This window comes from Sycon ciliatum, chromosome 1 (genome assembly GCF_964019385.1).
Source record: "Sycon ciliatum chromosome 1, ocSycCili1.1, whole genome shotgun sequence".
NCBI lineage: Eukaryota > Metazoa > Porifera > Calcarea > Leucosolenida > Sycettidae > Sycon > Sycon ciliatum.
In genome coordinates this window covers 46226202-46240517 of record NC_088643.1, presented here as the reverse complement: position 1 = coordinate 46240517, position 14316 = coordinate 46226202, and the positions used below count along the sequence as shown (strand labels likewise).

Genomic DNA, 14316 nt, shown 5'->3' with positions numbered 1-14316 from the left:
GTATCCCAGTCAGTCACGTAAGTACAGATCCGAGTATAACGTATCCCAGTCAGTCACGTAAGTACAGATCCGAGTATAACGTATCCCAGTCAGTCACGTAAGTACAGATCCGAGTATAACGTATCCCAGTCAGTCACGTAAGTACAGATCCGAGTATAACGTATCCTAGTCAGTCACGTAAGTACAGATCCGAGTATAACGTATCCCAGTCAGTCACGTAAGTACAGATCCGAGTATAACGTATCCCAGACAGTCACGTAAGTACAGATCCGAGGCCGGTAAACAACTGGAGTAGCACAGTCATGCAGAGTCCAGGGAATGGGTGTCAGTTCTATCCCGAAGTTTACTACAGTCGTCCCTCTCTAATCCGGCACTTTATAATCCAGCACCCTCGATAAACCAGCACAATTTTCAGTAGCCAAAATGTCCTCTTCATGCACATTGCAGCAGTAAATCAGATTTGTTAATCCAGCACCCTCCCTAATCCAGCAGATTTTCGTGGCACAAATGGTGCCGGATTATAGAGGGACCACTGTACATCAATTCATGGGTAGTCCGGCTATACTGAATTTTCACTTTCAAGTCTAAGAATACATGTTCTGATGAGGCTGCATTGTGAATATGTCAGACACCAACACACACCTACCTTTGTCCTGTTCACTCTGGAGTCTCGTCGCCAATTTGTACGGGGAGTATGGCACACCCGCATCAGACTTGCCATAGACCAGCTGAATGAGACATGTTACACATCATGATCCGGCATACGCGCACAAATACATGCATGCACATAGACACAAAACACAAACACACACACACACACACACACACACACAGACGCACACACACACACACACACACACACACACACACACACACACACACAGACGCACACACGCACACACACGGCATGCAGCCAACGCCTCAGGCTCTTTACAATCAACATTGGAAAGTTTCCACTAGTACTTTCACTGCCTGCTGGTCAGGTGGATACAGACAGAAGAAGAAACTAACCAGGACACCTAAGATAAAACATTTATGATTTCTGTGTGCTATATACATGTACAAGACTTCGTGAGTATTCAACTCAAATTCGTGTTCCGTCAGCGTCAGTATCAGCAAGTACATGTAGTACAATTTGTTCCCAAAATAACTTCGGGACAGTCTGTTCATGGTTTTCATTTGTATTGGACTCGTTCTCTACACTTGCGATAATTTAGCAGCAACTCTAACGTTGTAGCGTTGTTCTCTTGTAATTTAGTGGAACCTGTATTGAGTAACTGAGTTTTATGTTTCGTTACATTGTCGACAGATCTCCTGTGTACCGATTTTGTGGCACAATGATTATAGCCATTATATTTCGTCATCTCCATTCTTGTGCAATCATGCATATGTAGGTTGGTTCTCTTCATGTTATTGTGACCAATTTCATAGATGTTGGTTGCCTTGTTGCTTTCTCTCCCCTCTCCTCTCACCCAAGCCATTCTGCATAAGCGAAGCTGTGGACGCAGCATACTGCTGCTACACTTCAACGCGGGAATGCGTATAATAGTAATAATAATATACACTTACATGTACGTATGGCTTCCACTCGGTGCTGAGGTGTTTGAAGGTAGACGGTATTCGTGTGCCGCGCTGCGTCTTGAGCACAGCATCAGCCGGATGACCAGCTTCTTTTCTCGCTATCTCATTTTGCTTCTTTGGCGGCCGTCGCAAGTCCCAGACGTTCACAGATCTAGAATAGACACATCCATGCATTTCAGCCCGCAGCAAGGGAGTCATGGGTGCGGGCTATGTGTGATGCAGCACAAGTGGATCCAGGGACCTCCTGAAGCCTGAAGGGAGTTTTTTTTGAAATTTGCTTTTCGGCACTCTTCACAAAATGTGATCTGGCCAAAACTGGACGGCTTCTTAGAGCGTTGAATATTGGTGTGTGCAGTTTGAGTGATAGGATTGTCCATTGAGCACTAGTGAGGCAGTCATTTGGCCAAACACCTGGCTCTTATGGTTTTGCCAAGTGCAGTTGCTCACATAATGTTTTTCGATTTGTATAGTATCTGTAAGTGTGCTTTCATATTATGTGCCAATTGCTAATGGGCATGCAAAATGATGACAAGCTTCCGGCACAGACGCACCTGCAAATTTAGTGCTATCATTCGGCACATTCTAAACTGCTGACGGCTAACTGTTCCAGCCAATGAGGCTTATTAATCAGTTGAACTACAAGCTAAAATAGAATGCGGCTGAACTGCCAGTCAGTGCATGCCAGCAGCATGCTATCCGCCACTATACTGACATGACTTCATTGATACTCAGACAATGACATGCTTCGATGGCCAAGGTGATATTTCACTACAATGAAGCCTGGTTAAGAAGATCACTGACAAGACTGTGCGAGGTCTTGTCAGACAGGCTTTTGCTCAAGATGAAGCAGTGTTCAGAACTCCATTGGATAGATCACTGCACTTTCTGACTGGGTATAAAACATGCATGAGAAGAACTCTCGTTATTGCAAACAAATAGTCATTGACTCAAATACCATCCGTCTCTAGGTGACGGTTGTTCTAAACAGGTTTGACTGTACTTTAGTTGCTGATGCTCACTTACCCATCCGCCGCGGCAGTGACGATCTGCACAGACATGGGTGCTTTGGAACGCAGTGGGTTTCCCATCCTATCGAACTGTGCCGGACACAAACACAGGGAAAGGAATCACTGTAAGCATGCAGATTCTGTAGGGCATAAGCTTTGCCTTCACAGGATGGCGTGGTGCAGATGTGTTGCTTCCGAGATCTGTACTATTGCCATGTACCTTACAACTGAGAAACAACCTATTTAATATGATGAACTAGAACCCCCCCCCCCGAAACGTTTTTAAAATGGCTATCCAACGTCTTCAAACACTAGCGTAGCCGTGGTTCCCATTTGGGGGGGGGGGGGGGGTGCACAGCGGCATATGTGTAGTATGGCTAGTGCATGTCATTCATGGTCACTATGTGCATGCTGAACCTAGGTCGAAATTGTTTGGGGGTGCACATGTCCCCCGTGCCCCATGCGGGCTACGCGCCTGCTACACATCCATGCTAATCAGGGGCAGACCTCGCACATCTGTAGTGTGGTGACCATGGGCCCCCACCGCAACCTCATAGCCACCATTTGCCTATATTGACTACCAGTATGTACATACGTAGTATCTATATTATAATTATTATTATTATTAAAAGCATGTCCGCGTAGGTGGCGGGGGTGCCACTTTCGGTTATGCCATTCAGGATTGATGTCTGAAGAGTAATACGATACAATGAAATGACAGAAGTGACGTCAACAAAAGCCGTTAGCAACAACACCAATATGACTAATGGAAAACTTCATCCAAAGTATAAAATAAAATAGAATATGCATACAACATGTCTGGTCAGTCCTGTTAGGTGGGACGGGCTCCACGCCATGCCTGTCGGTCCGCTGCCATTGTGCGGACTGCGTCAACATCTAGCGGCTGGTGGAGGGCAAGTCCATGCCATGATAACAGTTCCGTCTGCAAGACCGTTACCAAAGTCGACCCCTGAAGCGTTCAGTGCCCTCGTCGTTGGCCAGGCGAAGATACATATCCACTGCCAACTGTGGAGGAGCAGTTGGGGCCAAACGAAAGATGTAGTATCTATGCTGGTGTGGTGACCGGACTACGCTGACTACACATGAGCTACGCGCCTGCTAGTGATATCAACGATGCCATATAGAGAAAAGTTTCCCATTGCACATTGATCCCATTGTTGGTCCTAGCACTATGTGCACACACATCCCACAGGCACACTCTTAGACCGGTCTGTGTTTTTGTACACACACTTCACAACATTCAGTCAAGGTCTTCTCTCACTGCCAGGAGACTATTCAAAAGCCTAGTGTCTTTAATTAAAATACCTCAACACTAGACGGCAGCCAGAACAGCTCTGTGACGATGCTCTGATGGCCGTCCTCTATTGTTGCAGCGATGTGATAATGCACCGTTTCCGCCTGTCCAGCCTTTGTAGAGCGGTCAAAGAAGTTCTGTTCATACGACGACGACGACAACAACAACAACAACAACAACAACAACAACAACAACAACAACAACAACAACAACAACAACAACAACAACAACAACAACAACAACAACAACAACAACAACAACAACAACAACAACAACAACAACAACAACAACAACAACAACAACAACAACAACAACAACAACAACAACAACAACAACAACAATGTGAGAATAAAGAATTCAAATTCAAAAAACAACAACGACAACGACGACGACGACGACGACAACGACAACAACAAGGGTGGCAACGGCAATAGCAACGAGTCACAGCACAAGTCACAGTACAAGTCAACACATACGCTTCTTTCTCACATTGGGGCCTCACATCAGCCATAGCCAGTGCAGGGTTGGCTGCAGACAGCCATATTGCAAGACAAAAAGAAGTCAACACCCACACCCACACAAACACGCACGCATGCACACACAGCAGGTAGAAAGGAACGGCTCACTGCAAAGATGCACGTCTGAGTGGCGAAGATTTTGCTTTAATAGGAGTAGGGGTGAAAGTTGGCACTGAGAACCCGAGTTCGAGTACTCTGATTTTCTCCGATCGAATATTCGAGTATTCTTGATATCCTAAAAATCGCACACCAATGGCCTTAAAAATCACATGATACAACCCTGATTGAACCGATTGGCAGTCCTTTTCTCGGGTGTATTGGTTGGTGGGTCATTTGGGCTCTCTCTACTAGTGTACAAGTGTTCACCACACAGTCTGCACATCAATATCTGCTGACTGCTGCTCTGAAATGCAGACTTCTGTGGCAAATGCATGTACCATGTATGAGCGAGTACTCTGATTTATTCCGAGTACGATTATATTTGAAAAATCCAAACGACTATTCGAATATTCGGTATAATTGTTTCACCCCTAAATAGGAGTAACATCCGACCAATGCAAGAGCAGTGGATTCAGGTCGTTTCTGATGCCACCAACACTACGACAACATAAAGAAACAGCAAGATAAGATCAGGAGCGACTTGGACTACCAAGAGTTACCGCTGCACTGGCACTGGGCGAAAGCATAGCTACTTTTCTTACTCACCTTGTCACGCTCACGATTCGTGTCCACCTTCGCAGCGTCGTCGCCTTCACTCTTCCCGTCCTTGGTCAGTGCCATGTGGTTGCTCAACTTCCCGTCATAATCTGACAAGTCCCACAGGACGAGCTGAAACGGATATTGACAAAAAAATGTTAACAAAAGGTATACATGCACGGAGGATATAAAACTTATGGCAGGCCCTTACTATCCATGGCCGAGCACATTTCTGGACTAATGGGCATTTTCTTCTGTGCATACCATCTTAAAGCGAAATATCAGCAAATAATCCCCATCCCATGTACTGTTGCGAAGCAGCACAATGTCAATCTAGCAACACAGGGTGTTATATCTTCAATGTTCTGCTGCTCACGGTAACAGTTAGATACATCATATACATGTACCGGTATAGGATTTCAAAATGGAGCAACAGCCCAGCCTACTACGGTCAACCAGGCCCAGGCAAGCCAACATCACATTGCTGGTACTGCATCTTTATTTCATGTGGCTCATTGCACCGCAGGGAACGAAAGGACTCTCGCCTCGTACAAAACCAGACACGGTTCCATGCGCAATATATGTATGTATTGCGCAACACATTCTCACACTAGTACCTGTCCGCTGACACAGCCCGCAGCCACAATGTTTGGATGTGTTGGGCAGAACTCAAACACGGTGACATCCTCTGGAGCCTCAAGTAGCAGCTAGCAAAAAGCATGACAAGCAGTGAAAACCACAGTGTAATGTAGTGTAGTTTAATCCACATCTACAAACTCAGTAGCCCCACCACCATGTGAACTAAGCACATTGATCAGATTCTCAACATGACCCTGTAACCTGTACAGGTACAGTCCAGGCATTTGTGCTGTTTAATCCGTGCTGTTGGATTGCGCCCAATGCCCAAACACATAATAATTATTATGGTACGAAACTGGACATCCTATGGTGTTTCGTGAATTGTCTTCGGCAGCCCTCCTCAACCACCCAGTACCATCCTTATCCATGCGGAGTTTCATACTGTCACATCCTGCAAGCTAATTGTCTAGGCCAGGTGTGATGAGATCAGTGGCAATCCAGTATACGCCGGTGTACCTATACTGTAGTAGGAGTCCTGTACAACCAATCCACAGTCGTCACCATGGAGTTGATGTTGGGCGCTATTTGCCAGTTATAATAATTATCTACTTCACGAGACTAGAAGAATCTTTGAGTATATAATATGCAGGCAACTTGCACGTAATGTTTTCTTCTCTTGTTCTAGGAGGTGCATGGTTGGGTGTCAGTTACAAAACTAGCAGAATTTCAGCCTGTATTAAGCATGTTTTGATGAATTTTTGCGAGCGCGCAAAAATAAGTTAACACAGAAGGCGCATGCGCCGCGCCGGACACTTCACAGTTTGCTTCCTGCTCAGATTTGCATGGCTGACTGGTGACTCTCTTCAAAGCCCACCCTCCCATGCCCTCTGCTTCTTTTCTGCTGTGCTGCACAATGCTGAGGCACATCTTCACTTTCCTCTTGGTATCACAATAACCAACATTCAATATCACATCTCTTCAGTTTAAATAACTGAATAAAGAGGGGAGTCAATCTCGCTCACCAGGCTCATCCTGCCAGTGCGGCTCACACAGCCCACCCGGCTCTCAAAAGATGCGACAGGGTCACTCACCTTGACGCCAACATAAAGATGCGGCCAGGGTCACTCACCCTGCTGCGACTAAAAATAATACTCACTGCGAGCCTGGCAAACAGCGATTGACAAACCACTCCTATCCCCACAACTCAATGCTCTCAATGCTGTGTAGTGTGCATGCAGATGGGTGTGTTAATGACAAGCAGCAGCAACTAACCAGTGGATGTATGGGGTCAGAGAAACTCCAGAGCAGAATCAGCGACTGGCTCAGGCGAATCGTCGAAGACATGTCGATCCTTTCGTCGAAGGTCAACGCGTGCGCGTAGGACACGCCGATCAGACCTATGAACACACACAAACACACACATACACACACACACACACACACACACACACACACACACATGGCACACACACACACACACACACACACACACGCACACGCACGCACGCACACACACAAACACACACACACACACACGCACGCACGCACGCACGCACGCACGCACACACACACACACACACACACCTGGCACTATTTGATACACGCTAAGCATTCACTTCACACGAGCAAAGTTAGGTCACCAGCTGGGTTTCGAGTTTACAGTACAAAGTATTATTGGTACTGGTGACTGTACTGCCTCCTGAAGGCAAAATACATACTGCCTGGTCCTATCACGTATCTAATCATGACTGATCACAACTCAATATAACGTTGGTAAGGCTGACATGACGACATTTGTGGACTGCCTTAAAAAGAACAAGCGATAAGAATATAAAGTGCATAGTAAGTTACCCAAAGGCACACGATGAAAACCTTGGGCAAATTCCGTTGTGACTCAGAGGAATTTCAACTTGCCCAAGGTTTTCATTGTGTGCCTTTGTGTACGCCGCTCTGCCTGAATCAGGTATTGAGCACTTTCGCAGAACCTAAGCCTACTGCCTCTGTGCTTAGTAAGTTAGTAACATCATACAATATAGATTAGTGTCTGATATATCACATGACACTAAGATTTAATGCCAGGCCGGCAGATCAAAGCTAGTCGGAGTCACCACTACTTCAGTCAACTACTTGGTCACTCTCCACACTCCACTCACCTTTGATTGTGGGGTGCCACCGGACACAAGTTGATGTTCGGTCCTTGCTGTATTTCAAGTCGGTAAACGATTGGTATTCCTTTGCAGGTTGCACAAGAAAGCGCGGACAGATAAAACTTGCGTAGCATAGAAAGAGCACAATCAAAATGTGCAGAATGTATGCATAGAGTTACTCCTTGGCATACAAATCACATGTTCTCGGGCGTGTTCTTGACATAATCCTCATACTGATTGTGCTGGGTGTGCAAAGAGAATGCGTAAGTAACATGTGGAAATTCATTACTTTTGGAAATCACTGTGTACCTTCATAGCAGTGTCTGCCTTCGTTCCGAGGTCTCCTTCCTCAACAGGCAAGCTTCGACAGTTGTCTTTGAAGATGTTGATCAGGTTGTTCTGTTGAATGGCACCAAGCACACTGCAGCAGGGAAAATACGGTGTGATAGTCAAAGTCGTGTGAGTCACAGCTCATTCACCCTATGGCTCTTGTACAATGGTCCAGGATATCATGTCATGCTTAAGAAGAAACACACTTCCTTTCAGCAAAAAACACACGGCATATTACTAGATAAACTCCAGGAAGTATGCCAGGAAGGGGAGAGTTCTTTCGCAACAAGGCATTATTATGTCTCCGCTACATTTAAGCCACCATGAAATTGTTGCTGGCCTGTGTTACGGTCTGATTTGGAGACATGTTTGTACGTTTTGCATCATAGCAAGAGTCCATAAACAAGAGTATGCAACTGTGACTTCTTTTCTATGGGCCAGATGCGCGGCGCGCTGCCTTCATTACATCATTCAGCTGCAGTCCGCGCACTGAGGAAAATCAAACACCGCGCTTTCCCTCTGGTTTGAAATGAATTTTTGTACGGAGCTGGAGTTCACGCGCCAAAATTTAGAGATCGCGTAGGTACTGGAATGAATCGAGCAAAAACGGATGGGCTCGTACGAGAAATTGTGGGTTTGAGTGCATGCTTTCAGAGTGTGATGGAGGCAAGTTACGTAATGAAGGCAGCGCGCCGCGCACTGGCCCATAACCACAGTTGCATACTCTTGTTTATGCACTCTTGATCATAGTAGCAGTTGAAACAGTGACAAGCTACAGTGACAAGCTACCGCAGACGTATTGGTTCAAAAAATAGATGCACCATAGCATAGGAGCACAGGAGCACAGGACTAAGTATGATGTTCAAGTAAGTACACACAGCATCATCAACGTGGCACATGTATCACTCACTTTGGCAAGTGGCGCCGTAAGACCTCATCAATATCATCACTGCCATCGCTGGTTGTGGGTGCGGGCGTGACCACAGCAGGCGTTGCGGCTCTTGCCTGACTCGCAGCTGATGTGCTCCGGTCAGCGCTCGCATCCGGCGGCTGATCCGTGCTGTTACCGACTCCAATGCTAGCACTACTCGTCACGGCGGTCGCTGGGGTTTCCTCTGCTGGCTTTTCCGGTTCTGTCCGAGGCTCGTACTGAATAGCCATGTGAACCTTCTTCACCCTGCATGACCAGGCAACGCGGTATAGGACATGGATCAGGTTACACAGTACAGGACATGGATATGGAGGAGCATGTGTGTGATGTTTGTGTAAGGTATTTGAAGTGCACCCTCAGACATCGATTTTGACATTCATAGATGCTCTCTCCGAGCGATATGCACCATGGTTGAATGACCTGCAGATCAAAAGCTAATCAAGCTAAATTGGAGTCCGGCCTTTCAGCACCACCTGCTCTATTTAGCACGATTCTGCGGCACTAGACGTGCAAAATGCGCAGGGGGTCACTCTGGCTTTGGATACTGCCTATCACGCAAAGACTGAGATACGGCGGTCCCACGGGTGAGTCACTGAAATCACGTTTCGCTATGACTACAGGGCAATGCAAGTTATAGTACATTTCAAACAGTTTATAACTGAAGTACCGCACTTTCCCGGATATAAGTCACACTTTTTTTCTTTCTTTTTTACAATCACAATCAAGGGCAAAGAAGGGGATACAGCTTACAATCGAGCGTGACTTCCTACTTAGGTCACCATATTGAAATAGTATGGACAATAGACCTGAAAATGGGGTTGCGACTTTGATATGACGGGGGGGGGGGGTATGTTCTCACCATGTAGTCTGTATCATGGCGTCTATTGTCTCTGGTATAGCCTGCACGGAACACAATCGCATAATCAGTGTCATCAGCAGGCAGAGTGACCAGCAACAAATACATTCATTTGAGAACGCACTGAGATCTGGTCAGCGTTGAGGAGAAACCAGTACGTAGACACCATAGCGTAGTTACATGTGCATTTGCGACACTTGTTTTATAGTTTTCATTTTGAGGAGGCAGCTATGAGAGGGAGCGAAGGGTGTGTGTGGGGGGGGGGGGGTCTCATCAAGAGGCATGACCTTTGCCAACATGTCTGTGTAGAGCTGCTTTAAACACCTATTAGTATTGATCTTCTGGATGCGTGGGGTTTGTACATCTATCCTAGCCTGTGAGAGCATATGACATAATATAATTATGTCCATAATGATCTTGCCACTCACTTGAATTGCTTTGTCCTTCTCCATGATCGGTACAGACTTGATCTCATTCGAGCTTGGTAAGCACTCGTGGACGGCTCTCTCCTTGAAATCGGAATCGGAAAACTCCACAGGGGCGCCGAAGAAGCGTCTCTTTCGAAAATACTTCACCTGGAGCTGCAGTTGATAGGAACAAATGCAGCACATACAAAGGGACACTACAGCAGCTGCATGCGTAATTCCATGCACCGTCTATTGTGCAGAGCATCCAGGTCTAATTACAGGTTAAGCGAGTCACGCATCAACATGCTCCACTGCAGAACATATCATCGCATGCTGTGAGTACTACACAAGCAGAATCCACGGGCCTGGCCTATGTTCGGATGTTGGACGGCCCGGCTCACGTCACCGGTCTCCACCTCCAGGAAATACCTCTCTCCTTCAATCACACCATAGTACCGTTGACATACGCATACAGATGGTATTACAAGAGTTGTGGAAGTCCAAACATTAGAAGCATGGACATCGGATATAACAAGATCAGCTTGTATACAGAAGGTATACAGGACTGTACCAGTTGTCGCTGATTCTTGCACTGAGCTTCAATGACTTCCATGTCGCTGCCTAGGTTCTCCCAGGGTCGTGGTATCGGTGTCTTCGGGATGGGAATATCCTCCTCGTCTTCATCCTCTCCATCACTACCTTCTCCTCCTCCTTTTGCCTTGTGCTCCTCTTCAAATGGCAGCTGCACGTGAGAATACCAGACAGAAAGGAGCAATAATTATTGTATTCTGCTAACAGCACGCACTGATGTCAGAATTGTACGACATGCACTGGTGTGTGTGTGTGTGTGTGTGTGTGTGTGTGTGTGTGCACGCGTGTGCGTGCGGGAGAGAGAGAGAGGGGGGGGGGGGGGGCTGGGGGCTGGAACGTTAGCCTGTGCTGAGATCCCTAATCCTAAAACTAAGGATGGCATAAGTTCACACACCGTGCCCACTCCTGGGGCTCTGGCTACACCGTGGCACTTGGAGATACAGGTCAGGTATTCTTGTGTCCTACCTTTCGCCATTACATTCAATACTGAAATGAACAAGTCACTTGGAGTCATGCTCAAAAGAAGAACAAGGTTCAGCCTCCTCACATGCAACATTTTTAAAAATTCCGCAAGTAACGGTTACTTTCAATGCCTTCTCATCAGGTGGAATACAGGCAAAAAAAGAAACCCAAGAGGCACAATGAACTTTATACTGGAAATATGTGATAGACACGGCGCAAAGAGGAATAGCCAGACACAAGCGTAACCTCATATACATAGAATGCATGACAAAAGGTACAAGTGTGAAGAAACCTATTATTAAAGCGAGTCATGATTTACTACGCCGACAATAGACAACCAATGGACGTAAGTAATGAATTGTCGACGATCTGACAACCAACCTACTTGTAGCTTTATAGCATTCAATAATTTAGCGCGATATACACGTGACGAATCAAAATAGCAATCAGCTGAACACACAGCATGGCATTCAGGATGCGCATAGAGGCATTGTGATAAAACTGGACCCCACGGCTCCAGGCTGACTGGAATTGAGGCCACGCTGATTCTGTGTTCTATCATTTAGATCAACATGTCACTATACCACAGGCACAGGCTGTATACATGGTATTAGCAGGCACACTGAACATGCCAAGTACGTTCACACAGGTCATTGTACTCGTACAGTGCACTTTGGCCGGTTGACTATAGGGGAAGCACACATACCTGAAGGAAGAATTCCTTGGCCTCTTCGGTCAAGCAAACAACAAAGTTCTCTCCGTACTTGTAATCCCGGTCCATGACAATGAGCACCTCGTCACCAGGGTAGTTCTGTCGCATTGCAAACACAGCAGCCACAAGCCAATAAGTATCGAACTCGCCAAGAGTTAATCTTTTCCATGGACTTTTCCCATGTGTCCTGTTGATGGAAGAAAAACGACATGCTGTGGATAGGAATGAAGTGCAACACGGGGTACAGAATACGTAAACTACGCTGCACTTTTACTTGAGTTGTGGACCTCAGCAAATTCCGGGCCAACTTGAGCTGAAACTGCTCCCTGTCCATGCCTGCTCAAATTCAGTGGAAAGGTGTCGAGCTCCATGGGTCACCTTGCCGGTACACACACAGAGCATGAGAGGACCGTGTCAGAAAAGCCGGCTCACACAATATACCCACTTTATGTTGGGTGCGTTTGTGGAGGCCACGTATTGCATGTGTCTCCAGGTGCAGAGTGTTCAATACAGTACTGCCGGTCGCCGAAGAACAAGGGAGTCAGGCTCGTAGCCTCGGACCGTTCTTATTTTCATGTACTACCGTCTATGTATAGTTGAGTCACCGTGTATACACTGGTATGCCATGCTTGGTGAAATTCTAGCCTGTTTGTTCTTCGGCGCTGCGTTCTTCAGCGCCCACCATTACTGTATGTATGCTAGAGGGTGATGTGGACGCGTGTCGAAGTATCCTCAGGCTACATAGAGTGCCCAACATCTGGTGGACAGAACCAAGCAATAGTATAGCACATGGTGCTGTCTGATCTGTGCTTTTTTTTTAACACGAAACTCTGAATAGCAGCGAAAACAGACTAGCCTGAGCTTGGCTGTACCGTTGCAGTGTGCCTATCGAATACAGCACTGTGCCTACACTACTAAACGATGGGATAAGACCTGAAGCCGCAGTGATCGACTAAGGCACTACAATTAGTAAAACCGGATTCACACTTCATTTCGCGTACCGGAAATGCATCGAGCGACGGGCCAAACATGTTGAGCTCAAGTCAACTTTTCTCTCCGCGGCGGGTATCGCGATGCATTTCCCGGATGCCAAATGAAGTACGAATCGGCCATTACCAGCAACTGACCTGTATATCGGACTTGACCGGGTGGAAATCACAGACTGACGCCCGGTTTTTGAAGTCTTGCATGATGTCGGCCTTCAGGATCAGCTTGAACATGTCGGCGTCGTTGATATCAACGTCCGGCGTACAGTGGAAGATTTCTTGCGACGGGCCGGACATAAACAGTGGTTTTGCTCCCGCTGGTAATTCATCAGGTAGTTTGCGTATGCGTATCTTCTCTACTTGAGTTTCAGAGCCCTCACCCTCACCTTCTGCGCCACCGTCGCCACCACTGGTGTCCGGTTGCGATGCTGGACCTTCAGCATGGTCACTAGCAGTGGGTGGGTCGGCCACTGCTGGCGTTGCAGCTGTGGATCTCGTCGCACCCTCTGCTCCGTCCTGATCGCTGCTCCCATTCGCCGTCACGCCCGCTGCAGCAGCCGGTGTTTGCTTTCCACTGGCAGGCGCTTCCCCGCCAGCAGCGCTAGCGCTGGCCGGCGGTTTGGACGATGCACTGCCCGCACGAGACATAGCAAATTCAATTATTCAGTTAGGTAAATAATTCCTCCCTAGGGCAGGTGTTCGTCGAGATTCCCATTCAAGGACCAAATTCAAGAGGTTCAAGAAATGGATGGTCGTTGACCATCCCGGTCGGCGTTGGTGTTACTTTTAGACTAGTTTTAGCGCAGTTACCACTCATGCCACGTGCGACAAGAAAGAACGCTTATTTTAGGCAAAGAAAAGATGAAAACGATGTCAAAGTTTTCAGAAAACAAGCCCGGACGACCTTGTTGGCTCAGCGGTTGCACCGCGGGAAGTGGCGACAACATTACTTACTAGCTGCATGACATGTGTATCCGAGGTCTGGCTCTGATTTTGATGTTGGTTTTTTAGCAAGACTTGACTCTTCCCTGGCCTTGCACGGCTGTCAAGAAGCGGCAACTTAGAAAGATGGCGTCGGTTCGAGATGGCATGGTAACCGCGCACGTGCCGTGGTCCGTGCCTTGCTCATGTATGCACGCAAATGCAAGTCACAAACTCACAAAGATCGTCTTTGCATTTGGAGAAAATATCTTCGACT

At 47.0% G+C, this 14316-nt stretch overlaps 1 protein-coding gene across 1 annotated transcript in view; it reads right to left on the bottom strand.

Moving 5' to 3' along the window:
* Positions 1 to 14057, bottom strand: part of LOC135828794 (dynein axonemal intermediate chain 3-like) — a 29946-nt gene extending 15889 nt beyond the window's left edge. Inside the window, exons 1-15 of the mRNA XM_065341230.1 lie at positions 13260 to 14057; positions 12127 to 12231; positions 10939 to 11109; positions 10389 to 10541; positions 9964 to 10004; positions 9084 to 9350; positions 8153 to 8264; positions 7850 to 7928; positions 6969 to 7093; positions 5735 to 5824; positions 5127 to 5249; positions 3915 to 4040; positions 2605 to 2678; positions 1570 to 1732; positions 647 to 728 (exon numbers count right to left, since the gene is read on the bottom strand). Coding sequence (XP_065197302.1) covers positions 647 to 728; positions 1570 to 1732; positions 2605 to 2678; positions 3915 to 4040; positions 5127 to 5249; positions 5735 to 5824; positions 6969 to 7093; positions 7850 to 7928; positions 8153 to 8264; positions 9084 to 9350; positions 9964 to 10004; positions 10389 to 10541; positions 10939 to 11109; positions 12127 to 12231; positions 13260 to 13766 — 2218 coding nt within the window. The 5' untranslated portion in view covers positions 13767 to 14057. The remainder of the gene's footprint in view (positions 1 to 646; positions 729 to 1569; positions 1733 to 2604; positions 2679 to 3914; positions 4041 to 5126; positions 5250 to 5734; positions 5825 to 6968; positions 7094 to 7849; positions 7929 to 8152; positions 8265 to 9083; positions 9351 to 9963; positions 10005 to 10388; positions 10542 to 10938; positions 11110 to 12126; positions 12232 to 13259) is intronic.
* Positions 14058 to 14316: the final 259 nt, after the last annotated feature.